The following is a 23,679-nucleotide window of genomic DNA, read 5'->3' as shown; positions in this document are numbered from 1 at the left end:
GCTCATTACCGCTCCGCCGGCCGCCCAGCGCACGCGCACGCTCGCGCCCGCTCCGCCGACGCACCACCCACTACACGCTCGCTCGCAACTCGCGATACGACGTGAGTTAAACCTACGACTTCCTTTCCGTCGAAGCCTACGGATATCTGTACCGCGCTCATTCGCCCGGGCGTTCGTTCCAGATGGAGAGCTTCTCGAGATCGTGCATCTGGCTATTTGCGGCGGCGCTTCTGGCCGCCTGCGGGGTCAGCGCCGGCGTCGGGGCTAAGAGACCGTTCACACCGACCGACTCGATTCTCGACATCATCGACACCGAGCAGGTCGAGAAGATCATCGCGGCCCGCCGGCGGTCCGAGGAGGCGGCGGGCTCCCCCGGCTACGTGCAGAGGAACGAGCTCGGCGAGGGCAGCGCCGAGACGATGGTCGTGTCCGTCCCGCAGGAGGACTCCACCGACGTACCCCGGGGCTCGGCCTTCCGCAACATTCTCAAGTCGTCCAAGAACGCCCTAGTGGTGACGAAGAAGGAGTACCTGAAGGAGGACTGGTGTAAAACGGAGCAGCTGATTCAGAAGATCCGGGAGCCGGGCTGCCTACCCGCGACGGTCATCAACAACTTCTGCTACGGCCAGTGTAACTCGTTCTACATCCCGAAGGCCCCGCGGCGGCGGGAGGGCACCGACGAGCGGCCGCCGCCCGCCTTCAAATCGTGCTCCTTCTGCAAGCCGAAGAAGTATACTTACGTGACTGTGACGCTGCGCTGCCCGGGCCAGAACCCGCCTTTCCGGCACCGACGGCTGCAGAAGATCAAGCAGTGCAAGTGTCTCCCCGTGGGGGTGAACTGATGGCGGGCCGGGGCCGGCCTGCGGCGCAGAGGCGGGGAACCGTCCGGTCCAGATAGGAACGCGACCGAAACGTGACGACGAGATTATCGGGGCGAGGCGACGAAATACCTGATGTTGTGATTAGCGGGCACCGCGCGAAGGATAGTGAACATATTCGGATCGCGCTCCATACGTCAATCGCGGTGACGTCATGAGATGCATATTCGATGTTATAACTTTAGTAAAACGGCTCCGATGAGCCGTCTCAGAGCTTTAATAGTGATATGTTTCCGAGCCGGCGACGGGCGACCTCGAACGTGTGGATAGTACAAAGTGATGGTTAAAAGTGTCGATCGCGATTCGCGAGGGTTCGAGCGACTTTTTGCCATCGATTTTCAGAAGTGTGATATTAGTTGTAAATCTATAGTTTGTATGGACTGTGAATGAACTATTAATTTATTAACGGTGTAGTTCGTAATACGCTTTAATACTTAGTAAATACTAAGTATGAAAATTTAGATACTCATGGAAAAGTAAAATTGGGAAAAATACATCTCGATTGGTACTAGTGTTAGACGTTAGGCGATGGTCATTTAAAACAACAAGATACAAGTGTACAGCAAATAAGGATAAAAGGATCAAAGATAAGTGGAAATCCAAAATCAGAAGATACATGGCGTAGTTATTCATATTTTACCTAGTTCTTTGTGCTTGCGACCGTACGTAATATTTGCCTCTACCGTGTTTAATGAACGTAAAACATTCAGTATCTCTGTTCAAACTTGATTCTAGAGTCTAGACTATTGTTTTTCTCTTTACATATTTATAAAGATAATTTTGCAAAAATATTACCCAACATGTTCAAATATTTGTAAATGCTTGTCTACACAATAATAAAAAAATGATTTATTATCATCACGATTAAGGATACGAGATGTTTTCCCCAAATCTGGTTCATTTTGGTGACACGTTTTATCAGTGTTATAATCTTTGACGTGATATATGTTATATGCGCCATTATAAAATGGTAAACAATTTCAGGTTTGCCGCATCTACTCGTTTTAAATGTTCTTTGTCTATAATTTATAATTTTTTAAGTTTCCTTATATATAAACATTTTCAAACCTTGTTCTGACAATAATGTATATTATCAATTGTTTATCAAGCTATGAGAATATGGTATAATTATTTTTATCGTCAAGATACATCATTATTCATAGCACAATTTACGCAATTTGTACATTGAAATGTGCGATGTAAAGATAATAGAAATGGACTTGATTTGTGCCAATCAAGGAACAATTTGAAAATTGTCGGTGTTAATAAATTGATACAAGACAATTATTGCGCTGACAGAAATAGTACGTTCCGTACAATACGAACATATTATTAAATCGTTCTATTTACGACGAGAGTGCATTACTGCGAAATACGATTACTGCTCCGAACTGATCCAATCGGAACGTTTCGGCACGGTTCGAAAATCGAAATATGTATGTTGTACTTCATACTGAAAATAATATTGTGTGTTACATAAAAAGTATAGAAACTATGTTTAATTTATGTACCAAGTCCACAAAACTATTTATTGTCTTTTGTGTAAAAAATATTGATTTTAATCAGTACCGAAATAACATACATTAAATTGTCGCTTCTGTAATAAACATGTTCTTTGTTTTAAAATATGTGACCAAATCGAATATGCAGTTCTAGATAAATCCTTGTGGGTCTGTTCTTTGTTAAATAAAAATAAATAAACGCCGAGGTCGATATCAGCTAGTCTAGAAATAAAATTATAAAGATAAATTGGTTAGGTATTTTTTTTATAAATGAGATGGTTCCCACCCGAATAAAGTGGTTCTCACAATGACTGTTTTTAAATGTTAACGACTGTTTAATAACACTTTACGCGAATGTATGTAAAACAAGATACTGTAAATGAAAGGTAGAGTTTCAACGTTGAAACTCTAATTATTTCATGTTTTCTAATGTTATTTATTAACCCAGGTTCTTATTATTACGGTGACGTGAAATGAAAAAAAATTGTAAAATTATTCTGCTAATTTGTCTATGTGATAGATATTACTGCAGAGTTCGCTCTACGTTGACCATACATCGTATATAATGTGTAACAAAACTAAGTGATAATACATAAGGGTGTGTATGTGTTCCTTATACAAGGTGTAATAAAAAAAAGTGATAACAATTGAGGGTGTGTACGTGTTCCTTGTATAGAGTTCACTGTGAAAGTAGCAGCGCTGAAAGACCAATTTTTGTTTCACTTTTGTATGGAGAAACTCGTGACGCCACGCTGGGGCGCTTGCCCATACAAAAGCGAAAAAAAAAATTTTGCTCTGTCAGCGCTGCTACTTTCACAGTAAACTCTCTACAAGGAACACGTACACACCCTAAATTATTATCACTTATTTTTGTTACAACCTGTATAGAGTTCACTGTCAAAGTATCAGCACTGAAAGAGTAAATTCCATATACTGTACTCGGTGAAACATGGCGGTAGCGTTCCTATCAAAAACTTGTCATTTTATATACAAAGCCGAGATTGACTACATCTGACACTTCATTGTCAATTGCGGTTTATAGTGCGACAAGGCTTTATATGAACGTGGGCGGGAAGCGCTGCTGGTGAAGAAGAACTGTCAAAAATGACGTTTTTGTATGATGGCAGCATTATTTCCTGTTTTCACCACGTTCATTTAAAGCCTTGTCGAGCTGTATATAGAAAATGACAAGTTTTTGACAGGCTGTCAATGACCGCTACCGCCAAGTTTCGCCGAGTACAGTTTAACACAATGAATTGGCCCGTCAAAAAAGTTTTTCTTTAAACGTTGTAACTTTGACAGTAAACTCAATACAGGGGACTCGCACACACTCTAAAGTATTATCATTTAGATTTACATGAATATCTAAGTTTACAATAATTATTGTGATATAATTTTTGTGAAACTAAAGAATCTTGGAAATGATGTATAATGACGTCATAGATTTGTAATGGTTAATTATCTCTTGCCACTACCTCCTACTCACAACAACCTTGTCGCACTAAATATGTTTTTCAGTAAAATGTATGTTAGATCGACAATGAATAAACTGTATAAACTGTATAATTATGTGTTTTATTTTTTTCATTAACAATTCTTTCAGTACCTAAAAATTTACTACTTGAAATAACAATAAGCTGTTCCATACAACATTTTTCTTATAAATAAGTACTAGCTATTTGACCGAGCTTTGCTCGGTATTCGATATTACACGAATAAAATGACATTTTCTAAAAATGATTCCTAGCTAGATCGATTTATTGCCCCCGAAACCCCCTATATACTAAATTTCATGAAAATTGTTGGAGCCGATTCCGAGATTCCAATTACAATTATTGTAATATATAATATACAAGAATTGCTCGTTTAATAATATAAGATTTGATGGTTGACGGTCAGGGTATTCTGACAACGAATACGTATATTCTTAGATCATTTTCCGATTCAGGGATCCATTCGTGAAATATGAAGTTTTAAAGTAGAAAAAAATCGTTAGAGTCTATTGTCCCCTCCTACCAGCTAAACGGATACTTCTGGAAATATGAAAACAATTATGGGAGTATAAAATATGCTGAATTTAAAAGGAAAATTATCATGGCTAAGAAGACTTCATAAATTATTGAGTAATAGTCTATCAACAAAAAAAAATTCGGCGAAATATAAAGGAACTTTTTGTTCAAATTCCTTTGAACGTAACTGAGATGATGTTGTTAGTATATTTATTGACTATATGTTGACGGAAACCTAATATAATCTTGCGCATGGCTCGACACGCATTTGGCCGGTTTTAGTTATTTTTTGACAAATTATTAGTGATTTCGTTTTTGTGTGTGTGTGATTAACTTAATTGATTGTGATTAAATTAATATGGATTGGATTTCAACTCTTTTTTTAGAGCAAAAATTTGCCGATAGGAACTTGGCCCCATTTTAACAGTTATGTTTTTGGTGGGATAAGAGTTTACACAAGACTGCAGACAGTAACTAAAAAACCATAAGTACTATCAGAGAAGTTGATTCCTAGGCAGATGGAAGACCTACGTAGTTTCGTGGCGTTACGTCAAACCCAGCCGACAGATCACAATTAACATTGAATTGACATGATCCGTCCAAATGACGTTGGTCTGTCAACTGCCTAGGAAACAATTACCTCGATGGTAATTACAAGAACCAACTTACAAAAAGAATTGAAATCCCACCAAAAACATTTCTTGTAAAATGTTGCCGAGACGACCATAATTATAAGGTTTACCCTGTGAATAAGATATGAGATCTCATGTAGAGACAAACTTCTGAATCTACATGGCTTAACTCTACTGGTGGTGGTGAAATCCCTGAGGTGGGATTTCACCAAACACACATAAAACTTAGTTTTATAAAACTTAGTTCCCATTGAACGCGTTCATGCTGCGACGTAAATCTCGTTTTGTTTCGATTGGATTTCACAAACTTCTTTTGATCGCGATTATTAAATCTAAGTTTACGTGACATCACGTGATTATTTTACACTAACGGCCCGCCCCGGCTTCGCACGGGTGGACATTGATAATTATTGTTACACTTGATTAAAATATAATTCAATTATTATTATTAAATCTGGTAAATACTAACTAGCTATAGCTGGTAAGTAATTTGGCCTGATTTGTACAGGCGCAACGTTACTATTGCATATTTTTAACCGACTTCCAAAAAGGAGGAGGTTATATGTTCGGCTGTGGATATATTTTTTAGATTAAATAGTAGGATAATAATTGTAATAGTCAGACATACGATATCGCGGACTTTTACGTTGATATTAATGTCCTCTATAACTTATAAGACTCTAGTACATCACTTTGAGTCTATAATTTATAAAGCTTACAATATATGGAATATTTTGGTAGTTTTTTTTACACAATTAACATTAATGTTAATACGGTTCCCTTTTTTCTCTCATTAAATAATTATAGGCTATAGCCTATGTTCAGCAGAAATAGTGTAGATTTAAAAATATGCATTAATTATACTTCCATCGGCATCGTGGGTATCGCAGACACAATAGATCTTCAATAATTGTTATGCTAGCAGCCAGCTGCCGCTATTGGAGATTTATAGTTATAGAAATTAATTATAATAGCAATAAAAAATAATAGTCATTCAAAACGTAATGAATTAATGATTAATGAAGCACTATAATATTATCCCATCACTGAAGCGGCACCCGGCTGTCGCATAACTATTATATTATAAATCTATTGTGTCTGCGATTCCCATGATCGAGGTAATAATAATTAATATTTACGTGGACTCTCCGGGCGAGCACACCCGCGCGGCGCGCCTTGACGACGCCCAATTCGCAACGTGCAGCAGAAATCGTAATATTTTAATTTCGCCATAACATTAAAACCAAACGTCCAATTTTAATCATTCAAAGACCAAATAGTGTCTACATTAACTGTACTTAGTAATGAAACAATTTATTTTGATAAGAATTAATGCCATGAGTAAAATAAAGGCATTTAAATGTAGTCCAAAAACATTTCAAATTTTTTAAATAAAAAAATGGTTATTGTGCCTTACTCAACATAGATAGGTATAGTGTGTCGCAGACTTTTTTGTAGATATTTAAAAGATCTACAATTACTTAGAACATTTTATGGTTCTATCTTTTATAGTTTAGGCAGCGTACGCGAAAAAAGTAACATTTCTGGTTGATTTTTTACACCTTGCGTCCGAAAATCCCAAATATCTTACGGAACCCTAAATAAAATTTAGCCTATGTTCAGCAGAATTAATGTAGGATTCCAATGGTAAAAGAATCTTTCAAATCGATCCAGTAGTTTCGGAGCCTATTCAAGACAAACAAACAATCAAATTTTTCCTCTTTATAATAGTAGTGTAGTTGTTTTCATCATTTTAAAGCCTTTTCACGTTAATTTAACTACAAAATAGCAAGAAACAATATATAAACTAACAAACGCATGTGTCAAAACTGTCATCTTGACATTTATTTTGTCTATGTTTTTCCTTCCGCCATGACAGGGCTTGAACGGGTTTTATGACGTTAAACTTCGGACTTTGGGCGTTCAGAAGATAAAACTCGGATTTGCTGTGAACGCGTTCAGTTTTTGCTTGTGAAATGCATTTCGATGTCATAATCGCGTTTATACGTTTTGAACCGGTTCAGAGTGCTTTGAACGCGTTCCATTTCTTTGGTGAAATCGCCCCTTACTTAAATAAATTCTACATGGTATATATGTACGGCTCGGCTGTTTCGGTTACTAACTTCAGTAGCTCTACCATGAGTTGCTATCGAAAAAGTATATGATTTTACTCGATAGCGAGCAAACGTGCGTCGATATAGTTTTCAATAAAAACTGTACCATGAGTCATATAAACTCGCTAGCGACGACACGATTCTTTATGTAGTTTTCGTGTGTTTATATAGTACAAAAATCGTAATGTAGCTAACTTCATAATTGATTTTGCTCTCTCTTTCTAGCTCGGCCTTAAAAACCCTACCAATTTAAAACAGCGACTTGTTATTAGTAAACGTAAGAAACAAATATATTTGTAAACTTGTATGTATTATAGAAGGAGGAGAAGAGAGATTGCATAGTGTATGATACGTAGTATCCCTTAGTAGTCTGTGAGTGTATGTAAATAACGTTGAATATTGACATTGTTCGATGAACTTTGGAAACAAATTTTGAACTTTTAAAGATAAGTTACAAACTTGTGAACCATTAATTATTGTATTAAGATATAGAATGTCTATTTCTTGTAAACTATATTCTTACAAGTGCCACTTGCTCAAGTGTACTCGAAAACCATAAAACAATCTTACCTTTTTTTGTCTGGGTTCATATTATTTTTTGTGTGATGATAATTTTACCTACTTAAACACTTCCTTGCTATTCTAGTTTGATAAAAGACGTGAACGAAAATACATAATATTATTAAAATGCTTATCAGTGCTACACAATTTCAATTAATGGTGGAATAGATGGAAAAGTAAGTGTTATATTCATTTAATTTTCTATAATTTAACCTTATATAATAAAATTATATCACTCAAATGTTCAAGTGGATGTGGATTGTCCAAGACACTTTCGTACACTAGCTTGAAGTCGTCCTTGTTCACGTCATTCGTCTTCTCGTGAAGCCAACGCTAACATATTCCACGCTAAATATGCTTTATTATTCTTTTGTATGAAACTCTTCACAATACTAAACACTTTCACCCTACAAAAGGCTAGTGAGTTACTTTACTACTGTAGTAACAGTATTTTACGATACCACTTGTCAAATTGTTTACTCATGGTACCGATTCACATGAGAAACTGCTTAAAACAATAGTCGCTAGCGAGTTTTTATTCGATACGTATTTATTGTAAACTCATGGTAGCGATTTTAGTTCCACAAGTGACCGCTAGAGGCGCTGTAAAATTTTCCATACTAAAAATTTACGAGAGACGGTATCGAGTATCGTTAAATACTATAGCTTTAAACTCATGGTAGAGCTACTGATCAGAAACTAAATATTCGCATCACCTCCGCGACGGTAGCGAAACGGCGAAGCCATACAATATATTTACTGGTATGTAGAATTTATTTAAGTTAGACGACCACGTCTCGGCAACTTTTAACAAGAAATGTTTTTGGTGGGATTTATTTTATCATAATATAATGATATGTCATATATTTTTAATATACTTACATATTATATTGTATGACATAGATTTTCGCAGTCTACGCCCATGTGTCATCTAGGGGATTTCCACTCTACCGTCTGCTCAGTTACTTCACCTTGAAATTTTCCATATAAAACTAAATCTTATGTCATGTGAACAAAGGTCTGTCAGAAGTAAAATAATTCTGAATGGTGTAGTAATCAGCTGATCTGTCAATTGTCTTTTCCAACCATGGGACTTAAGGAAACTTTTTAATCAGCAGTCAGATTAAACGATTTAATTGTTTTATGTGGGAAACCACGATGCCGATGGAGTTTTGTATTTTCCACATAGAAAGGCAAGGGACTGAGACATAAGGAAACTTTTTATTCAGTTGTCAGATTAAACGATTACTTAAATTATTTTATGGGGGAAACTACGATGGAGTTTTGTATTTTCCACATAGAAAGGTAATAAGACTTACTGCCGCACACAGAGACGAGTAGTAATTTTTTAACTGTCATAAAAGAAGATTTTGACATAAGCCCCATACATTATCTGTCTATATCTTCATTAAATAGGCCGTTACAGGTATCTCTGTTTGTTTCTGTTTTAGATTGTGTTACGGCCTGTCCACATCTCCACCTGTGTCTCCACGTTACGACGTTGTCAACGTAGAACGGTGCGGTAATGTGGCACGGTACGTTGACGTGACGTGAAAATTTACGTCAAAGTAACGTGAAAATGCACGTCACGGTGTAGCAACATTTTACGTTTTTTTTTCTTAAATTTCTCTCCGTCTTCTTAACAATAGCAGAAGCAGAATACGTATTGTACGACAACGTACCGTGCCATGTTACCGCACCGTTCCACGTTGACGACGTCGTAACGTGGACATGAGGACAGGCCCTTAGAATTAAACGTAGTAACTATTTAGTAATCTGTACTTAAACTTTTAGTTCTGTCTACTCTGCCAGCAGTATTTCCGGACCAATACGAACTGCAAAGCTTCAGGAAAGCGTGTTCCCTCTTAAAAGGCCGGCAACGCACCTGCACTCTTCTGTTGTTGCGAGTTTCCATTGGTGACAGTAGCCGCTTTGTGACCCGTTTGCTTATTAGTTATTTGTTCCCTGATTTTATATAAAAAGATCAAATATATAATATAAAGGTATATACAGCGGGAAGCGGCTTTTGTGAAATATAAAGCTGATTTTTCCTGTAATGACGTCTTTCTCTTCAAGAGTAGTAAACTAGAATAATGCAGTGTCATTATTTTTTATGCAGGAGAATGATTAATAACAAGATTTAAATTTTAGTGATGTCATAATATGGTCAACACTGTGACGTCTTTTGACATTTACTTAATATTATTTATGACTAATTTTTATCTTGCTTCGTACTGATGTTGCACTCAGAGATGAATATTAATTAAGTACTTAACTAACCCATCAAGCCCCATAAGCTCAGCGGTGAGCAAGACACAATAAAATAACAATAGATTTCCAAGAATCCACGATCGAAGGATTAATATTTATCTCTGAGTACGGCGTAAGTAAATCATATTTTTTTTAAATCAAATTTTTTTATTGTTTAGTTTGTTAATTTCCAAATTAACAAACTAAACAATAAAATTAAACTTTTATTGGGTGGGAAAAGAAAACTCCAAATTGAATATTGTTGACTTTATTTTTAAACAAAGCTTGAATTACAAGTAATATTTCCATTGCAACCTTACTAACGACGCCATCTTGGATTTTCAATTTCCACGCAAGATGAATAACGTACTTTTTACTCAGAAAATACCTTCCTTAGTGTCCTACGTCGTATATTACAAATTGATATAATCCTACCTATGCCTTCGCAATTCGTGACATAACTTAAAAAAATTAAAATAGTAGCATATTAAGCAACAAAAAAAATACGCCTAAGTAATAGTTAGGTGGTATTTATACATACTTTGAATGAGTTGAAAAACAATCACCGAAAAACGAAATCTTATCCTTTATTTCTATATCCTTACTTTTAATCTTATAAGTTAACCAAAATTATTTGCAAATTTCGTAATTTTGTTTATGTCCTTAACACTAGAAAGACCGGAGCAGTCAAATGACCGCATTTTCATTTTTAATTTGCGATATTTTGGTTACCGTTGCGTGAAATTCGTTTTCCTCTTGTGACATTTAATAATTTTCGATAGTTTAAATTGAAATAACGTGTTTTTAATAATTGCTCAATAATTATAAGTTTTAAATAACAACCTACCTAGAAAGACCGCAGCGGTTAATTGACCGCTTGAATAAAATTTCTAAAGAAAGTGGAATTTTCTTACAAGTTTTATTTTTCTTTCAAATTTTTTATTATTATTATGTTTTGTTTGTGTATTTTATTTGAAATTTGATTTAAAATTTATAAAAAACTTGACTGAAATAGACTTGTCAATGACTCATAGGACAAAAGTGGGATAAATACTTTTATTTAAATAAATAGCCTAAAAATTCACATTTTTATATGTGAAAATAATGGTAATATATTTACAAATATAGTATGTGCACAAATAAAACCTTTTGCCTTGCCTGTTTTGATACTGTAACGTATTTCAAGTTTTTTGCCTAATAAAACCCTTTATTTGAAAATTATCAACGTTACTACAAAAATCTGTGTCAATTTTCATAGTATTGTTGCCTGAGTTGACCTAACATAGCCAGGGTTTATTAGTAGTTCGAATCTCAATAAAATATTTATGCTGAGTTAATTTAATTTTTTGTTTTACCTACACAAACGAAGCAAATAACAAACTAAAGGTTGCAAAATTGTAGTTATATGATAAAAATTGTTATATTTATGCTAATTTCAAGTATATTTCATTTCTAAAGCATATTTTCGTACTTTTTTAGCTTTAGTGATAAAAGATTTATATATTGGGACCAAAAAACGACACGAAAAAATAATAGTTTTGTCCTCAAATAGGGTATTTTCATCAAGATATTCATGGCTTCTAGACGTGAATTACTGTACATAAGAGTAACTTTACCATTCTATTGCTAAAATGACAAAATATAAAATCTGAAAAAATTGTGTTTTATGGTCAAATACAGGAACAAATCCAGTAAATCTTGTGGAGCCATTATAATGTCATTATATCGGTAGCAGGTCTATATTACAAATTTTCTTGAATATTTGTACTATAATTTAATTTAGTTACATTTATAAATAATTAAATGATCAATAAAATGCAAAAGCTAGATAGTAAGACACACAAAAAATGTAAAAACATACGATGGGTCATTTGACCGCTCTTGGTCTTTCTAGGAAGTTCAGAATTCCGGTATTTCTAGTGTTAAACAAGTGAATCCATACGTTATGATCAAGTACTATAATTTGCAAATAAATTCGTTCAACCAATTTATTTGCAAATAAGTCTATGTCGCAGTCATCTGGTTGAATCTGATGTTTCATTGTATGACTAGCGAATTCATTGAATGAAACCATTTAATTACAAATAAAGACTTGACGAGTTGGCCCTTTAATTTAGACGTTAAAAGTTACAACTTACAGTCAACGACTTGACGAGTTGGCCTTTAGTCATTAAAATCAATGGTTTCATTAAATTAATTCGCTAGTCATTCAATCAAATAGCAAATTTACCAGATGACTGATATCTATAATTCTAGCGCTACTTTTATCATACCATGTGCAATAATGTATTCTACAGGTTGTCTTGTAATGCTGGTAAGCCGGCTGACACCAAATTTACAAAGATAGGGTTTCCAAAAGAATAAATTCTAATAATAAAGTGGCCAAGTAATAAAACAGCCTTAATGACTGGTTTACATTATTTCAATCCAGCGATTCAATGCAGCGCTTTTTTTTTATTCCATTGCAATTTGCAGTGCATACCAGTGCCCATTTACATTGCAGTGCATACCAGTGCCCGTTTACATTGCAGTGCATACCAGTGCTCTTTTACATTGCAGTGCATACCAGTGCCCGTTTACATTGCAGTGCATTCCAGTGCCCGTTTACATTGCAGTGCATTCCAGTGTCCGTTTACATTATATTCCAATAGTAAATCAGCGCTGGTTTGGATTGGAATAATGTAAGCCGGCCATTAGATTATTAATGAAGATCATTATTAATATTTAATACGTTTTAAACTCGACCGATAATGTGATTCGCTGGTTTAGTATTTAGTTAATGATTTTATTCTTTTGGCACCCCTAGCCGCTTGTACTTACTTACTAATTACCACCGCACTTAGAGATATTTAATGATTACTTAATATAATTTAATGAAGATTTTGACATAAACCCCATAATGAATTCTCTGTCAGACTCTTCAATAAATAGAAATTAAGTGATCATTAAATAATAATAGTTCGGCCGTTGTTAAATAGAACAATATTAAATATGTTTTTCTATGACTAGATATTCACAATCGCATAAGATTGATTGATTATTATATTATACATATCTACTTATTAGTGTCTCTTGAAATAAGTATTGATTATATTTACAGTATTTAATTGTACTATATTTAAATTAAATTCAAATGAAAAGTGCCTAATAGCTGTCTAAGATTCGCGTTTAATACCTTCACCCATCTAATAACCTAATGAGTATGTTTTTTTTAATCAATAATTAATTATTGTTTGTATTACAAAGTTTTGCCAGTAAGTTGCGTAAAAATTCGGTCAAGGATAGTTTTAATGAAATTTTTTGTTGTTACATGAATTTTATAAAAATTTACACATACTTGTTAACTCTTAAAATTCGATGCCAATGGACAGTACACAGATGAAAGAACTCGCTCATCTACATGAGCTATAGTTATCAGATAGCTAAAGGTCCACTTATACACGGATCTCCTATTATAATGTAAAAAATATTATACTTTTTGCAGGTCGATGAAAATTTAAAACTGGCGATTTTTAACCGACTTCCAAAAAGGAGGAGGTTCTATGTTCGGCTGTGATTTTTTTTGCAAGTATAATATAATTTGGATATTATGATGCTTGTTCACCCCCTAAATTTATGAAAAAAAATATGTTTGACTTTCAGATGAGCTGGTGTTCTACGCCGTGGTTAAGCGGTCTTATTGTGGTTTTTAACTGGAATCCATGCTAATATTATAAATGCGAAAGTGTGTGTGTCTGTCTGTCCGTCTGTCTGTCTGTCTGTTACCTCTTTACGCCCAAACCGCTGAACCGATTTGGCTGAAATTTGGCATGGAGGTACTTTGAGTCCCGGGAAAGGACATAGGATACTTTTCGTCCTAGAAAAATGTACGGTTCCCGCGCGCTGAACGAGTTTCGGCGCAACGGAGTTGCGGGCGTCATCTAGTTTATAATATTTTTTTAGCACCAGAGATTATTTTTGATAAAAAATCAACGCCTGTTAAAAATATTCTCCGGTCCTGTAAAGAAAGAGACTCCTGTCGAAAGATCTGAGAAACTGGCCACTATTTACTCAATCATCAGCAAGTTTTGAAATTTTTATCAAATGGCTTTAATTTTTAGACATTTTCGTCCTAAATATACATATTTAGGACTTCAAGTGTCTGAAAAATGCATAAATAATGTCGATTATTATGAACATTAAAATGTTTATACGTCATATTATATAGTCTATATCTGTTATGTGTTGTAACTTGTAAGGGTCAATTCAGACCACAACGCGACGCGTAGACGCATTTCTAAATTTGTATTGAATTGAAAGACTTCACTGACGTCTCCATGCAATTAAAATCTGTCAATTAAATAAAAATTTAGGAATGCATCGCGTTGCAGGCTTAATTACCCCAAACTAGTTAGTACCTAGTTATCAAGCACTTTTCATTTGAAGTTACGGTTAAGTATGCTTAGGATATTATAAAAGTAAAAAGTATAATATATTACAAAATCATTCTGTACGTTCAATAGGTTATTACATATTCTACTTTTTAGATGCATTTTGATACGTCATAATAACTACATAGTAATAAACAAATCTGCCCGATCATAACTATGTTAAACTTAAGTACGTAAGCCTAATCCTTACTTTTGAGTAAGTTACATACTATATCTAATTGTTGCTATGGTTCGTGTCGCTTCGTCGATATATCTTTGTCGCTATATGTACAATCCTTACATTTCTTTAACATAGTATCTATAAACTAAGTAAAAACTAATATAATACGAGGGAAGAAAGATATCTTTAACAAAAATACAGCTCTTATTGTAAATTATAATTTTCATAAGTAAGGCAAATCTTTCTTGATGAACACACAAAATTAACACTAACTATACCAATTATAATATTTTATACAACTTAGGTCCAGTTAGCTTTAGGTCCGAAACACATAACCGCGTTGCGGCATCGCAGCGCCAAAACCAGCGGCAAAATCATCCCAAAATTATGTAAAAAAAACGAAATAAGTAATTCCGTCAATTTCTGCGTTGCGGTGCCGCAACGCGGTTATGTGTTTCGGGCCTTAATGTTGCATTAAAATAGTAGAATTGGAGCACAGTAAGAATTAATATTGAGTGTCCAAATTCGTGCAGGGTACTTAGACAAGTCACATTAAATAATTTTAACAGCTGAAAAGTTAGAAATCAAACATGCATTTCACACAACGCATCGAAAATCGCCATAGCTCTAACTCGTTGTAACTTCACCGTTGAAAATATCGAATGCAACTTGACTAGTTGCCCCGTTTACCCTATAACACGTGTAACTTTACCGTCGATACACCATCGCGAGTTCGTTTCCATGAAACCCTTACAAAACACTAAGGTTACTAAATAGGTTCCCTAACAAAATATACACAAATTATACAGGACTATAATACAAATTCATTGAAAGCAAGACTATACTCATACGGGATACATTTTATTATGACCGGTTTATATTATTCCAACCCAGAAATACAAACCAGCGCTGGATTGATACTGGAATAATGTAAACGGGCACTGGAATGCACCGGTTGCGATTCAGTAAATTCCAGTGCATTCCAGTACCCGTTTACATTATTCCAGTAGCAATCCAGCGCTGGTTTGGATTGCTGGGTTGCAATCATGTAAACCTGCCATAAAGGTTTGAAGAATGGTTAAAATAGCGACACACAGCTTTGTATAGAAATGTGATATCATACAACATTATAATAATTGTGCGTTAGTTTTATATAATATATTGATGAACGATGATATTATGATGATGATAATGATTATTTGATGATGTTGGTGAATGAAAATGAAGCGTTTATAGTTATTGTACAATAATTAATGAAAATTTCATGAAAATTATACAATAAAACAATGCAAATATAGCAACAAAAAATATTTTCGCGTTTCAATACCTTTTTTTTGTTTTTTATTTTTTTCTTTCGATGTATTTTTAATGAAATTAAAAATGTTAAACGTAACGTAAACAAGATGTTTGAACAAATTGTTTTTTTTAAGATTATTTAAAGCCTAAATTGTGCGCATGGTTCGATTGTGATATTTTACAACAATTTTAGCATTAATAATTTGGTCGCGTTTCTGAGATTTTTAACTGAAGTTTATTTATTTATTTATTTATTCTCTTTATGTACAAAATTAAGACATATTTATAAAAGTGACAATATAACATTGGCGTACTTATCTTATGTATTCAACAGTGTCGTTGATTAGTTCATATATTCACGTTACAGCCTACTAAGGAAACGTAACTCCCATACTATTACCGCTACCTTATCACGTAAAAGTAGCGATCAACAATCCAATAGCAATAATCGCGCGAGTGATTGTTGGGTGTCATGAATGTCACAAACAATAGTGTCATGTATAGTGATCGATTGCAATCGTATTGTTTTGGCTGATACGTGTTACGAAGTTACGATTTTGGAGCAATTATCGCGCAATAATTGATATCGCATTGCTCTTGCGAGATACGTGATACGGGGGCCGTTTTAAATTTGATTCTTTTCGAACTGTCATGTAACGTCAGCCTGATACCGCTGAAAGCCGCCTATATATTGGCAATGCCAATGTATTGAAAATGTGTACCTAGGACAGTAGGACCTAGGTACACATTTTTGACAAGTATTGTAAAACATGTTTTTCGACAGAGTTACTTTTTCTTAGTTTTTATTATTCGTAGGTTACGGCACAATAAATTTCAAGTAAAAACCTTAGCAAACTGGCACCAATTAAGCACTTCCTTATTGTGGTTTAAAAAAAGAATAATTAGAAAAAGATTGGAAAAAACCATGGCGCAGGACTATTCATAAGAGACATACTTTTGATCCTTCCACCCTCGCAGTCTACGTTAATCTTTGGTTTAGCCCTTGAAGTAGATCATCAATGTACATCTTACTTACTACTAACATTTTAACTTACATTACTAGTATAGCAGACCTTAATCCAGCATAATGATTAATTTGGAACTACCTTATGTACCATCAGAGAATAATACAATAGGCAGGTAAAGGGTGTACGTTATTTGGTTGAGTTATATCATGTCAGTATAGACTGTAGCGTTAGGACCCAATTTCACCACCGACTGAAAGGTAATGCTTGAAGTATCACGTTACCTCTTTCGTTTTTCATATGAATGAAGGAGAAGACATGATATTTTAACAAGCTGTTAACACTAACAGACGATGGTTTTATTAGGCCTAAATCTGTCATAGACTTGATATAACGCGACTAAATAACGTAGATCTGCGAAATGCCAAATATCATCTTCTCTGATATTACATACATACAGTGCTTATTTATCCCTACATATTATCGAAATAATAAAACTTACGATTACACACAAAATATATTAATGTATGAATATGATCCTACGTAAAATAATGATTGAAGAAAATCTATTGCTAGTCGAGCACGATTATTTCTTTTTACATATCACTTAATTATTATTAATTACAAAAATATACAGTAAGTACTTAAAAACTTAATAAATCGAAGAAGAGGTGTAAAAATTAATTTGATTGTTGGATGATTTTTTGGTACTATAAAAATAAAATTGACCCCTTTCATTGTTAAAAAAAAAAATAGAGCGAAACGAAAGAAATACACTTGGGGCGCGTTCCATTGAACGTTAAAAATGGTCAAAACGCTCAAAACGTCCCCTTCTGCCGTTCCACTTGACGTTTTGATCGCGGTGGATACGTCACTCATGACGTCATCGTTTTCGCTCGAGCAATGCAACGCTCAAAACGACCCACGATGAAGTTGGTAGTATCACTGATGACGCTGATATGCTAGTGGAACTGGAAAAACTACGGTCTTGAGAAAGGAGTCACAATTGATCCTCATGGGTCGCAGTGACGTCAGGACTACAGCGACCTGCTTTCTTTAATAAAAAATCAACGGTCTTGAGCGTTAGCGTTTTTAACGTCTAATGGAACGCGGGGTTGGATGATAGTATAGCGTTTTCGGTATCTGGAACTACCCCGGGGCAGGGCAGGCCGAATGGATACGGAAATAGCCGAACAAAACCGATGATCCACGAAGCACGTGGACTGCTAAGTCCAACAAGTCACTAGTGCAATACGTAGTTAGTAGTAGTATGTTCTTAATTTACACTTCGGCTATTTTCGTATCCGTTCGGGCCGTTCGGCCCGCCCTGCGGCTGCGGCCTGCCTGCCCTGCCGCAGTGTTAGCTTTTTTATATTTGGAAAATTAATTAAAAGTATAAAAATGATTTTAAAAAAGCCTTAAATAAGTTAAACATTCGATATTATTTCCGTTTTCAAATATTTTAAATGAGTGAGTACGTATTACTTTCATAATATTTTTATATTTATGAGATAAAACAGAATGAAGTGATTTAATGAAATATTTGTGAAAGGTAAAATATATGAAGCAGTAAAAAGGTTTTGATGAAGTGATATTTTTTAAACATGTTTTTTTTTTGGTTTTTCAAATTTTTATAACATTAAGCATTTAGATTTAACATTACTAAAGGTTGCACTCGTTTTGATACTGCTTTCAAATGTACAATACTTAACAATACTGTCTTATTGTATCCGTAAATTAATTGTAATCTATTGTATCCTTATATGGGAGGTATTACGGTTTGTTATTTATAACTTTTATTATAATTATTATGATTTTTCTATATAGTTGTATTACATGGTACTATTAGAGAAATAGATTTATAACAAATGATTTACCTCCTTTATTTGGTCGAGTTATGTCTGTGTCAAACATTGACTTGACGTAACTCGACTAAATAACGTAGGCCCACATATGAATCGATTTCTGAGATGATGAATTTCCGCCATAATTTTCCAAAGTTATATTATGTACATTGATCTTATTTTTCGGTTCCAAAATACGAAAATTTAACAAAATAAATACTTAATAACGAAATAAACTTTGGTTATAATACTTCAAAAACTACGTTAACATAATATTTTCTCAAATCAAACAACATGAATAGGTGAAGAAATTTTACACTATCAATATATACCCCGCTTGTTATTAAAATAATATGAACGTTGCGTATATCAATAATTATCAAGGTATGCTTAGATGTCTGTCATACGACGTTTACAATATGTCAGACAGTACAAACCTTGTATTATAGCTATTTGCTGTTTATAGAATTTTAATAGTAAGGGAGTACCTGTACAGAATACTTATTCTAACTCTACTGTTTTTGGTAGATTTGTGCCATTACAACATTCACAATAATTTACAATATTATGTTAACACTAATTAACAATAATTTAGAAATTTCATTAACAATAATTACATATCTTAATAAACAAAATAACTGTTCCCTAATTGACAATAAATTAAATTGGTTTTATAAGCAAAATCAAAAACGATATATTATTATTGAAAATTCACCAGAAAAGTATAAAAAGTTCTTATCATTATGTATTTGAAAATTACGTTTCTAGGAACTAGGTGACTCTGAACTCTTAACTTCTGAATAAAGAAAATCTTTGTGATCCTGGCGGTAAAAGGTATTGCTGATAATTATAGTTTTCCTTACGATTTCTGTTGAAATCATTTTAGTAAAATTTTGCTTAAGCGCGAATGCTCAATCACAAAACCGGGAAGTTTTAAATAAATTTTGATGTTGTCGGTAGTTCATCGTTCAAATAATAATATTCGAAGCACTAAAAAGTGTGATATCAATTAATATTAACAAAAATTAACAAAAAATATCAATTTTATTGAAACTACCTAAAAACTTACATTATTATAACATACTGGAATGCTATATACAGGGTGAAATTAAACCTTCCGGCCAAATTTCGATATATTGCTCCTAGTCAAAAATAAAAATACACGTATTTTTCCTTTTATGATCACTCAGTACTAAAATGTTGAGAAAAAGGTTACGAAAGTTTTCCTAAGAAATACCACCACTAATTGAGGCACGCGCCTCCCTGGCGCCACCCCCACGTCACCCCCGCTCTACCCACCGACGCGAAGTGACCGTTCTGCAACTATTTTATGTGGGATAAAATGATGTTATTGTAAAAAAAATTAACACCAAATTTTTTTGGTTAAATTGACTGATAATTATTATACCTAAGCACTAAAAAATGGCCGGTAGGTTTAACATTATTACTGAACTACTTCAAATGCGTTTATCTGGGATTTTTAAGTATGACTTTGATTCATGAATCACTGCCGTCCTCTCAATTTTTTTTTTTTTTTTTTTTTTTTTTTCTCTCGATTGTAATGGCTAGATTAACGACTAGATTTTTTACAAGCTACTGTTTTGACTAGAGTGACTCATATAATATTTTTATATGTACATTAATTTACCTTACTTCAACTTATAAACTATAAAAGGAGCTAGGGCTCAACTTTTTTCCTTATAATATACTTAGGCCTCACACGTTGGACTTCCATTATGTACATTATGTTATATTATTGTGTTTCTAAAATACTTTACAATCCTTACTATACTAAATTAGAACCTTTATCGTTTCTTATTTCAATAAAATTTTAAAATATTGTCAGTTGGTATGGCAATAAAAAATAATCTAGAAACTAGAAAACAGACATTGTTTAGAAGATTTTAGATTAAATTTTGTTTTAGATTATATTTCAAAATGTTTGAAAATAAATAAGAAGATATTAAGATTTTCTAAAAATTAATATGAATACGTATTCATTAATTTACTTTGTAAAATAAAATTATTTACCGTTTGTAAAAAAAAAGGAAAAAATGTGCACAAAAATATTGTTATTATTGCCATTAACCATAACATAATTGTTTTGTATATATAATATGTAAATAAATATTTTTATGTAATCTAAGGAAGACATTTGGGAATGCGACTATAAAATATTTTTATAAGGGGTTTTATAATATATTATAGGTACATACATAGTATAATAATTTAAAAAAGATTTCTTCGTGGGATCGACTTTTTAAACGTGTAAAAAAAAAATTTGAAAATCTCACAATTGCATGAATTTGGAAAGAATTAAATTGAAAAAAAAAACAGAATAATCCTCAGTAACTAAATTTTATATTTATAGTACGTCGTTTCCTCCCTTAAGCCTATTAGAAAAATACATTTCTCTGCCTTAATTAGTATCGTAATTACTAATAAAAATATTTTTTTACCTTAGAAGTATTGTTTATGAAAAAGTTTAACCGGGTGGATTTTTTATGACTTTTGTCTCAAAATATAGGTTTCGTTTCTTTTGTATATTTTTTGATAAACCATCATGCAAGCTTACTACGACTAATAGAGGTGTTGTTTTTAGTGTGTTGTCTCGTCCATAATATTTTAATTTACGCGAAATTGTGTCTGTCTGTCTTCATGCCCAAACCGCTGAACCAATTTTGCTGAAATTTGGTATGTCTTTGATTTGCGGGAAATACTTTTTCCGGAGAAATATACGGTTTCCGTGCGATAAACGCATTTATTGCGCAACACCCCCCGGTCAAAAACCTTGTCATATTTCATCATTTTCCACACAAACCGCGATTGACAATGAAGTGACAGATGTTTCTAGTTTAGACTAGAAACATCTGTCACTTCATCGATATCGTATTTCGCATACGCGATGTGAACTGAGTATGAAGTATTGAAATGAACTAATAAGTATCACTTCGAACTCATAATAGTTGGAGTTTATCATACTAAGAGTTACCAAGAGGTTTTCCGATGAATCTATAATAGTTTGTGTCTTTAGAGTTAATTTTTTTCTTAAGTTATCAAGTTAATACGGTGTAAGCATTTTTCACATAGCTCCTAGACTAGAAAGATCAATGACCGCTGGTGTCACCTTAAATAGTTTTGACTATAGGCGTATCTACACTGCAGTGCGGGTCGATACTTCACATCCTAAGGGGCAATTCAGACCGCAACGCCACGGGTAGTTGCATTTCTAAATTTGTATGGATTTGACAGATTTGCAAGACGTCTCACGCAACTGAATTCTGTCAATTCAGTACAAATTTAGAAAATTAGAAATGCATCTACGCGTCGCGTTGCAGTCTTAATTGACACTAGCCGTTGGAGTGCCGTGTCGCGTATTACCGATGTCGTGTAGTGCGGTTTAGCATAACTAGAGATCGCCCAATGGTCGAAATTCGACCTTAGTTTCAACGACATTAGGACTACTACCTATATTTTGTAAAAAAAAATAATATTGACTTTAAATTAAATTTTAACTAAATACTAAAACTAAATTTTAACCTATTTGGAAATATAAAGATTTTTCATTTTCATTTACATTTTAGTTACGCTAATTTTATTTCGATTAGACTTTTTTATAAATTTACATTATCTAACATAAAAACGGGGTAAAATTCTGTTGGTCTGTACATTGTATTCTGTTCCCCGTGTCCTATGCCTAACTACTTTCAATATTCATATAATGACGTCATACTCGTTTTATATACCTTTACGATTAATTCATACTCCTATGTAAAAGGTTATAATTTAACCGAACAGAAAACCTTATCAAACAAAGAAAATCGGCTAAGTGCGAGTCAGACTCGCGCACGAAGGGTTCCGTATCATTGTAGAGCAAAATTAGGCAAAAAATTGTGTTATTTGTATGGGAGCTCCCCTTAAACTTTTATTTTATTTTAATATTATTATTAATTATTAAAGTACATAATATAATATGATTAAGGACTTTGTGGAAATTTCATGTCCATACCTGTTGCCATTACATTGATATCGAGCAAAAAAAGGCAAAAAAATCACGTTTGTTGTATGGAGCCCCCTTAAATATAAATTTTATTTTGTTTTTAGTATTTGCTGCTATTATAGCGGCAACACAACACAATCTGTGAAATTTTCAAAAGTCTAGCTGTAACGGTTCTTGAGATATAGCCTGGAGACAGACAGACGGACAGACATCGAAGTTTCAGTAATAGAGTCCCGTTTTTACCCTTTGGGTACGGAACCCTAAAAAAAAGCAAAAGTAGAGACAAGAAACAGAGATTTTATGTAGTATTTAAAAAAAACTGTGACCAAAATCTAATACTAATCATACATACTATTTTAGTAAACTGTAATCTTAATGCCCGCTCGTTTTGCTACGTTTTCTTCGGTTTTCGGCGTCAGTATATCATAATTAAGTACCTACTAAGCAGCATTGGATGCCTTAACCTATTAGAGAAATTTAGTGCGCCACTAAGTATTTCATACTTGTGAATAATAAATAACACTTATTCTACATTACATCGTGTTTTTAGCACCCTAGAATTGTTTGATACTAAAACACTTTGTAATAAATGTGTTAGTGTGGTTAAACTACATTGTAATTTTAATTATTATTATAAATTTAGCGAATTTGGCTGTCTCTGCGAATTAGGTGAATCTGGTATTTAAATTATTCATTAGCTCTAACTTTCACTATCTAGAAATATTTACTGATCTTACTTTTTGTTCAATTTGATCATTTTATCTTAGTTAATCTGTGGCTAGCATCTGAATTTGCACTCGATATGAAAAACTTTTTTTTTGTTGGCTCAAAAAATGAATTTCACTTTTATATTTCAGATAAAAAAATCTAGGGGCTACATAAAAGTCACGATGTTTATTCTAGTTTTTAACATAATACTCCGTTTTGCATCACATCCTAATCAATATTTAGCGCGTTTACATAAACGGCCTCACTCAGAGGTTTTTATCGAATACTTAGTTTTAATTTAATGAAGAGTTTGACAAAAATTTTTTATTA

General features: G+C 33.7%; 1 protein-coding gene across 1 annotated transcript; it reads left to right on the top strand.

The window, feature by feature from the left end:
- Nucleotides 1–24: 24 nt before the first annotated feature.
- On the top strand, nucleotides 25–2,379 carry LOC121739793 (gremlin-2-like). The gene is made up of 2 exons (XM_042132360.1): nucleotides 25–101; nucleotides 183–2,379. Exon 2 carries the CDS (start codon nucleotides 183–185, stop codon nucleotides 840–842), a length of 660 nt encoding a protein of 219 aa, XP_041988294.1. The 5' UTR covers nucleotides 25–101; the 3' UTR covers nucleotides 843–2,379.
- The last annotated feature ends 21,300 nt before the right edge of the window (nucleotides 2,380–23,679 follow it).

Source organism: Aricia agestis, chromosome 2 (genome assembly GCF_905147365.1).
Source record: "Aricia agestis chromosome 2, ilAriAges1.1, whole genome shotgun sequence".
Classification (NCBI taxonomy): Eukaryota; Metazoa; Arthropoda; class Insecta; order Lepidoptera; family Lycaenidae; genus Aricia; species Aricia agestis.
This window is presented reverse-complemented; position numbering and strand designations above follow the sequence as displayed.